Source organism: Diceros bicornis, chromosome 21 (genome assembly GCF_020826845.1).
Source record: "Diceros bicornis minor isolate mBicDic1 chromosome 21, mDicBic1.mat.cur, whole genome shotgun sequence".
Classification (NCBI taxonomy): domain Eukaryota; kingdom Metazoa; phylum Chordata; class Mammalia; order Perissodactyla; family Rhinocerotidae; genus Diceros; species Diceros bicornis.
Window position 1 is genome coordinate 46,505,401 of NC_080760.1, and position 8,929 is coordinate 46,514,329.

Consider the following 8,929-nt stretch of genomic DNA (forward strand, 5'->3'; position numbering starts at 1 on the left):
TCTTGCCTACATGATTCACATGTAGATCAAAGTTTGAGAAGCTTTGCTACTCAAAGTGGGGTCTGCAGACAGCAGCATTGGTTCCCCCTAGGAACTTTTCAGAAATGCTCCTATAAGGCACCTCACCCAGAAAGGTAGAGTTTTAGTCCCTCTCTGTTGCTCTTCTTCCATTGAGGACAACCGTGACATGGTGAAGAGAGCACTCACAGTGGGTGGAAAGCTCCCGTGTGATCCCAGCTCTGCCACTTAGGTAGCTTCAAGAGCCTAATCACACAACTTCTCAGAATCCGTTATTCATTTGTAAAAGAGAGACGCTGTGTACCCTCCCTTCCAGCACTGACGGCCACTTGATGTGAGCCTATTTCCTGGACAGCGAAATACCAGATACCTGTGGTCACAGTCACTCCAGCCTACAGCCTCACTGATGCCTAGAGATTGATACTGGGGGTTGAGAGGCTGTTGCTGTCAAGCTCTTACTCAACTTCTTCATTCTACTTGAGTGGTTTGAAAATGTCATAAAAAAGAGAGCCAGGAGGAAGGCCAGGAGTTCAGAAAATGAAAAGAAAAATAAAATGAGATTATTAGAAGGGGGAAGGGGCATGAATTTTTGAGAGTACAAGAAGAAGGCAGGTTAAATATGATTGAGAGGGGAAGCAAAAAGGAAACGATATTTGCTGAATATCTGCAATGTGTTGGTGAAGGTCATCAAGAGGACGTGACCGCCAGTTGACCCTCAAGCTGGACTTAGGCTCCTCACTCCATCCCCTGCCCTTACAATGTACATTCTGCCCACCGTTCCCACAATAGGAGTCATTTCAAGGACTCAGCCTTGAGAGAGTAAGGTGTTGTTGAGACCACCTGGACTGTGTACGTGACTGAAACCCATTAGGGCCTCTATATAAACTTTTAGGATTTGGTGGGTGATGAGTAGATCTACTCGTCTTGGGGCCACCCAAGACAAGCCTTCTAAGTAAGTTTTGTTGCTTATGAAACCTGCCACCTACCAATCTGGAGTGGTCTGCCTCTTTCTTTGTCTCTGCTTGCCCTCCATGTACAGGGGCCAGTTTCAGATTTCACACAGGAAGCTTCCAAGGTTGTCACCCAACACAATGCCATGTTTAGGTGTTTTAATATCATCACCTCAATTAAATTTCACAACAACCCTGGAAGATAGGCATTATTATTTCTGCATTAGAAATAAAGAAACTGAAATCCAGGAAAGTTGAGCAAATTGCTCCAGGTCACACAGCAAGGAAATAGCAGAGTTGGATTAAACCCAGGTCTGACTCCAGTGACCATACTCCTACCACTCTACTCTTTCTGGGTGAGGTGGCTTATAGGTGCATTCCTGAATAAAGAAGGACCCAATGAGGTATCACCTCATACCTGTCAGGGTGGCTACTATCAAAAAAATAAGAGACAACAAGAGTTGATGAGGATGTAGAGAAACTGCACACTTTGCACAGTTGGTGGGAATACAAAATGGCGCAGCCATTATGGAAAACAATATGGAGGTTCCTCCCAAATTAAAAATAGAACTACCATACGATCTAGCAATTCCGCTTCTGAATTGAAAAGAAAGATCTCAAAAGAATTGAGATTAGGATCTCGAAGAAGAGATGTTAGCATTTCCATGTTCATTGAAATACAACAGCCAAGATGTGCAAACAACCTAAATGTCCATCAACAGATGAATGGATAAAGAAAATGGAAAACTATTCAGTTTTTAAAAAGAAGGAAATTCTGCAATATGTGACAACATAGATGAACCTTGAGGACATTATGCTAAGTGAAATAAGCCAGTCACAGAAAGACAAATACTGCATGATTCTGCTTAAATGAGGCATCTAAAACAGTCAAATTCATAGAATCAAAAGTGGAATGGTAGTTGTCAAGGGCCGATGGAGGGGGAAATACAGAGTTATTAATCAATAGGCATAAAATGTCAGTTAAGCAAAATGAGAGATCTGCTGTACAACACTATACCTATAGTCAACACTTAAATATTTGATAGAGGGTAGATCTCATGTTAAACGTTCTTACCCCAATAAAATAAAATTTAAAAGGAAAAGAATGACAACTCTTCAAAATCCTTGGTTCTTGATAATGAGAAGGAAACTGCCAAAATTGAGGAAGAAAACAAAAAGAGGAAGATTAGTGGAGTGGAAAAAAGTAGGGATGGACCGAGATGGTGAAGAAGACCAATAACAAGTGGGAAATGAGAAAGAATAAGATACACAGGGGCAGAAAAGGAGGAGAGTGGGCTAAATAGAGTCAGAGAAATAGAACAGCTGAGAAAATTGAAGCCAGCATTGTTTAGAAAAGAAAATTACTGTCCCTTCAGTAATGAATTATAAGTTGTAGCACTGGCTGAGATGCTGTTGAAAGAATTCTTCCTGCCTGGGCTGGGAGGTTGACCAGATGACCAACCTCTGAGATTTCTGCTAATATTAATGATGTTATTATTAGAGTATATGCTCTATTAGGGCAGAGATTGGATTGTTTTATTTACTGTTATATTCCTAATGTCTAGAAGAATGTCTGCACAAAGAAGGCACTCAAGAAATATCTACTGACTCAATAACATTAACAACAGAAGTAACTATCTATTATTGAGCATTTATTCTATGCAAGGTGCTCTTAGCTCCACAAGCGCCTATACTGATAACGCTTTTCAGATGAAGAAACTGAAGATCAGAGATACAGCAACTTGCCCGAGACCATACCAGCCATAAGAGGCAAAGCCAAGTTTGGGAAACCAAATTTCTCTCACTCCAAACTTGCTAAGACTCTGCCTTACTGAGGAGTCTGAGTGGGAGTCCAGTGTGTCTCCTCCACATTGGGGACTGTAGATCCTTTAGTTAACATGCTAAGTTTACAGGCCAGGCCTTTATATTCCAGAGCAGATGCTGGGTCCTTGTGACCCATCCCTCAGTCTTACCTGCCAGGTGTCCCTGGGGCCAGCCCACCTCAGAATGTGATCAGTGGCTATTTCTTGCGATCATTTCCCCTTGGTCTGTCAATAGGTGAGGGACTGATCATACCCAGCTGGCTGCAAGAGGCGGTCAGGGCAGCAGGATGCTTGTGCAGTGCCAATCCAGCAACAACGTCAAGATCAAGCCAGCATCTCTCCACTGACGGGCCAGGAAGGGGGAGTCCCCAGACAGCCTCAGGACAGCCACAGTGGCAAGTGTGTATGACCTTTAAGGGACCCCTATTAGGAATCAACTAATAAACACTGAGTGCTGGATGTTGGGCTAATTTCACTCACGTACACTATTTTCTTTAAGCCTAAAAATCACTCTGTGACAGGGCAGTGTTATCGTCCCCAACTTACAGGTCATCCCCAGCTTGGTTCATGCAAAGTCACAGAGACTTAAGGCAGAGTCCAGCTGTGGACTTCAAGTCCAGCACATCTTCCACAACATCAGAACCCTTTTCAGCCATAAGGCCAAAGGAGCAGAGACGAGATCAGCCTTACTGAGGTTAAAGCATGGTCTTCCACGTTTTTCCCCTCCCTAGAGTCCAGTTCAAGACTTCTGAGAGCTATTCTTATTATTCAAATCCTATAACGCTGACTTCGGCTACCTGTTGTTGTTGTTGTGATAAATAGTAAAGCCAAACAGAGCAGACTCTTGGTTAAGCTGGTTAAGTCTTTCCCTCATTCATTCAGTGAACGTTTACTGAGTAACCACCACGGGTCCTGCAGCCTGCTGGGGACTGAGAACGCTAAAGAACAGCACAGCCCCTGCTCTGGAGTAGCTCTCAGTTCAATAGGTGAGACGAGCAAGCAGATCAACCCAATGCAACGTGCAAAATCCCATGGCTGGGGATGATGCAGAGGAGGGGCAATCTAGCTCAGCCTGGAGCGTCAGCGAAAAGCTTCCCAGAGGAGGTGACACAGGAACTGGGCCAAAGTGAAAGTGAGTAGCCACGAGAAAGTAGGGGATGGGCATTTCAGGCAAAGGGAGCAGGTCTGGGTGTGGGGCTTTGATTTCCACATTTGTTGTATTCTACCTTTAGGATAGAGGGGAAAAATCTCATCTTACAGGTCTCGCTCACGGGAAAAAAAAAAAGCCTGCGCTAGACTGTGAGCACATGGTGAGCCCAATTTCTTGGCCCCCTTAGGCATTAGCCACAGCCCAGAACAGGATAATGGATGCTTTGAAGCACAAATTTCAGTGACTTGCAAAATCCTGAATCATCAATGAAAGGTTCAATTTTGTTCACTTGACTAGATTTCCTCCTAAGCTAGAGGAAGGATGTACAATGCAGCCACTCACTAGGTATGCTATGATCCAACACAGGTTTTCCTGTAAAACTCCCAATTAATCAGAATCCACAATCCCACCCCCCCACCCCAGCCCACATTTCCCTAACAGTGTGGTTCCCCGGGGTTCTGACCAGCCCATTTTGATTCCCAACTCCAATTCCAGCCATTTGCCAACTGTGAGCTAGGAATGGGAGGCAGAGGCATTACCAAGAGCCCTATGCTACCAATGGGGCAAGGGGCACCCAGTGACGCCCAGTGAAATACCCAGAGCCCAGCAATTGTCGGCAGGGGTCAGAACTGGGATCCAGGCTCAGAAACAGAGCTGACCCACTGCATTCAAATGTGAGCTCAAGAAACATCAGCTGTGTGACCTTGGACAAGTGGTTTTATCCCTTGAAGTTTTCATATTCTCATCCATAAAAATGTAGGTAACAATTCCCACATCACAGGGCAGTGGTGAGAATTAAAGAAAGTAACTGACTTGCATGTATGAAAGTGCCTAGGTAGGTATTCATCTCTTCCTTCTCCCATAGTCTTAAATTTTTCTGGATCGTCTCTGGGAAAGGAGGCTACAGGTTTTGGCATTGTGGAACCTGCTTCCGGGTGATGGAATAATTCTAGAGGAGGATAAAATTGAGGCTCTGTCAATAACAGGCCTTAGCTCTCCCTTCCCCAGACTGGGCAAGGCAGGGCTGGGGTGCTGGCTGGGAAAAGTGGGAGGACTAGAAACAGGGAGCCCACAAGCTCCAGAGGGACCCGAGGTTCAGAAGTCAGCCAATATGTACTGAACGCCATTTAGTGCAAAAGGATATGTAAGTGTGTGTATGTTTGTGTGCACTCAAATAATTGTTGTGGCTTTTTTTATCATCACATATTCCAGTATTAACTTCAGTTCAATTTAATTAAATACTGTGCCAGAGACAGAGATGAATGTATCTTTAACCCCTTTTTATCACCTGAAGAAAGCAAACTGAAGAGCAACAATTGCTAAGCCTTCTGTCCAGCCACTAACACCTGCGAAGACTTGTGGACTCCGACGCCGAAGGCTGGACCACTCAAAATCCATGTTCCTGGCTGGATGCCCCCGACCCCCTCCTGCTGGTTCCTCAGTTTCCAGGGAGGCACCCTTTCCAGGCTTCAGTAACCTCTCTGAAGAAACCTGTTGCCAAGTCTGAGGTCCTGGGCAGACGCCCCCACCTGGTGGCCAGATCTGGAAAAGCCTTTCCCACCCAGGAAGATTGGCAGGTAGTGTAGCTCCAAGGCTCCCTGAACTCCTTCAGACCGCATCGGTTATGGGTCAGATGGAGGACGACTGAGGGGAATATCCACTGCTAAAGGCACAAGAGGGGTCAAGGTCATGGCCAATTCCCCGCCAAAACGCTGGTAATGGTACAGCCTCCTAAGAAGCAGCCATCAGGATGACTAAGCCACAGACAGGAGCCAAGGGTTAAGCGGAAGTGCCCTGCCAGCCCAAGGTGTGTGCCGACAGCCCTGATTTCCCCTCCTGGGCGAGGAACCACCACTGCCATGCTCCCTCTCCCCAAATACAGGAGAATTTTCTATCAGGAGTGTCAAGTGCAGAAGGGAGTTCCATCTTCCCTCTGGCCACGCATTTACATCCTGACTAGCAAGGAGACTCTTTCTAGGGCATGGGTGCCTGGGGGTAAACCTCCAGCCCAGGCCCCTCACATTCCCACTGCCCCTGCCCAGCCAAACAGAGAAGGGGCAGCAGTTGAGGGTGAAGGGATATGAGGACGAAACCAAGGAGATGTTTCAGCCAGAACAACCCCCAGCCCCCACCTCCTGGCACCCAGTCTGGGTGCAAAGACTGAGAAATCCCGCCCCCCTTCTCTCATTAACTTCCCTAAAAAAAACCCCAAAGACATGCATTTTGACCAGTCCAAGACCCAACACCAGGTTCTTTTCTATACCAGGATGCAGACCTAAAAAGAGTGGCACAAGCAAGCAAACGATACCCGCGCTCATGCACGCACACGCACACACACACACACACACACCCCACTCTGGGCAGTGGACCACTCCCATCCCCAACTCCAGGATGTATCATCTAAACTCAGCAACGATCCCGAGAGAATGGACCCACCCCAAGCAGAAACACCGCGCGCATAAGAGGATCCGTTTTATCCTGTTCAACCTCCACATTCACTGGAAAAACCAAACAATTCTTTTAAGCTTCGATAGCAACATCCGGCGAAGGTGCTATAAATGCGCACCCGCGCACACAAACATGCCAATCCAATCGCCAACCCAGCTGGGGACCCACGCTTGGATCTTTTAAGCCCTGGTGTCCCACACCCACAGGGTGGTTCGCAGACACACAGAGAGAGCGGAGAAACACACATGGAGGGCAGACTGGTCTCCAATTCAGCGGACGGGCGCGCCTGGGCTTTCAAGCCCCAGAGCCGTCCTCAGCTCCAGCTCCCACCCGAACCCCAACATGCGCCGCCGCCGAGGGACACCCCGAGTGGCCGGGTACTCACACGAGCGCGTGGTAGAGCAGCGCCCAGCCCCGCGGTCTCTCGAGGGCGTCGTAGATCAAAGTTTGGATGCGCCGGTACTTGGCGTTGTTCCTCTTGACGGGGCGGCTCAGGGGGGTCTTGGCCAGGAGTCCGATGCCCTGCGGGGTCCTCCGCAGCCCCTCGTCGCGGCCGCCGCCCTCCAGCAGCAGGGTCCCATCTTTGTCAGCTCCGGCCCCGAGCGCCAAGGTGACTTGCTCCACATCGCCTGGCGCCAGCCCCACTTTCCGCTCCTCGTCGCCGGCCGCCGCCGCGTCCCCTCCGGCCGGGTTAGCGGCCCCGCCGCCTCCGCCGCCCCCGTCGCCGCCGCCGCCAGCCGCCCCCGCCGCCCTGCGCGCCTTGAGCCCCATCTGCCTCGCCCCCGCCGGCCGCTTCGCCTTCTCCGCTGCTGCTCCGGGAAGAAGGGGCGCTCGGAATGCGTGGACCAGGCGGCGGCGGCGGCTGCAAGCCCGGGAACTCCAATGCCATGATCCGCGCGCCCCTCCCCACCCCCCCCCCAAAAGCAGGCAAAGGCGGGCCCCCTGGGGGGCAGGGGAGGCCGGGCGGGGGGAACGGGGTCACATCCCGCGCGGATCGGCGGCGGGACCCCGAGGGGCGCGGGCCGGGGGCTGCGGGGAGCGGGCGAGGGCGCGCGAGGCTGGCGCGGAGGAGCTAGGGCGCGCGGCAGCGGGAGCCTGGCACCGGCGCTCCGGGGCGGCGGCGGCGGCGGCGGTACCCGGGCCGGCGAGCCCGAAACAGCATCGCAGTTTATTTACGAGCCCGGTGCCAGCCGCCCTCCCGCCTGCCACACGCGCCGCCGCCGCCGCCTCCTCCCTCCTCCGCGCTCCCACCCGCGCCCCTCCCCGCCCGCTCCAGCCTCGGCCCCGCAACAGCAGCCAGCGAGCGAGCGCGCCGCGGGCCGAGCGCACGCCGCTCCCTCCCTCCCTCCCTCGCCGGGGTGGGGCCCCATTGTCCCGCCCCGTCGCGGCGGGAGGCCCCGGCGGCGCCCCGCCTCTCCCCACTGCCCCCCACCCCTGCGCGCCCCGCGGGCCGGGAATCGCCGGGGCCCCCGCCCCCGCCACCGTGCGGCCGTGTGCTCCGCGGCCGCGGCGCGGGGCTCCCCGCGCTCCCGTGGGCGTCGGGGCTTTCCCCGGGCGGGGCGGGGCGGGGCGGGGGGTGGGGAGAGAGAGGGGAGGAGGGCTGGGGGGTTTTGTCTTCCTCTCCCCCGTTCTCCTGGCCGCTGCAGCTTTACGTTTTCTCTTCACCTCCCAACCCTGCTTCTTGGCTTCGGGAGTGAAATCCCAGTTGCTGGGTTGGCCAAGGCCGAGCGCACGGCGAGCCCACCCGCTCTGTGGTGGCGATGCTCGTGGCTCCCTATTCCCTGGGGTTCATGGTCCGTGGCGGGTGGTTCCGCCCTCGTCTCCCCTGGCCGTTGAATAGCACCTCCACCCGCGTGGGTGAGCACAGGGCTGAAGAACTAGAACACGGGAATCGGCCTCGCTCCTTACTTAAGCTCTAGGCAAGTCATTCCCTCGCTTGCCCGAGTTTCTGTTCATTCATTCAGTTACTAAACCCACATGAGTGAGCTTCTGCTGACAGGGGCGCTGCTCTCTGACCAGGGCATACGAGCTCATAAAGTTCATAAAGCCTGCATTCTAGAAAGGTGGAAGGCAGTAACGGAAAACGAACATGACAGTATAATTGCCAATACTGGTCAATGCTTTGAGAAACAAAATAGCCTGTTGTGCTAGACGTGGGGAGCTTCTTTATATTGGCTGGAAGGCGACACTGTGAGGTGAGACCTAAATGACAAGCTGGAACAATTATGTAAATGTACAGAAGAGCCTTCCGGGCAGCAGAACAGCAAGTGCGAAGGTGAAGCGAGGCTTGAGCTTCTCGAGTGCAGGGGAGAGCAGGGGAAGGCGAGGCCACACTTAGGCAGGGCTGGATCTCATAAACCTTGGGCAGAGGACAGCGAGGGTCCTGCGCTTTTAACCTAACTCCTCTCCCTCCCTTCCACCAGGGTCACCATTAGAGAAACCCTTTATTCCTGCTGCCCTGTGGTACCTAGTGCCTCCTTTACTTCCCAATCTCTCCCTTCGCGTCCGCTGGCTTGAGTGGAGGCAAGGGGTGTGAGCAA

The 8,929-nt window shown here is 52.1% G+C and overlaps 1 protein-coding gene across 1 annotated transcript in view; it reads right to left on the minus strand.

The window, feature by feature from the left end:
• The window catches only part of KCNQ3 (potassium voltage-gated channel subfamily Q member 3), a 307,393-nt gene extending 300,218 nt beyond the window's left edge, over window positions 1–7,175 (minus strand). The window contains exon 1 of the mRNA XM_058564950.1: window positions 6,775–7,175. Within this exon, the coding sequence (XP_058420933.1) occupies window positions 6,775–7,160 (386 nt within the window). The 5' untranslated portion in view covers window positions 7,161–7,175. The remainder of the gene's footprint in view (window positions 1–6,774) is intronic.
• Between the last annotated feature and the right edge of the window lie 1,754 nt (window positions 7,176–8,929).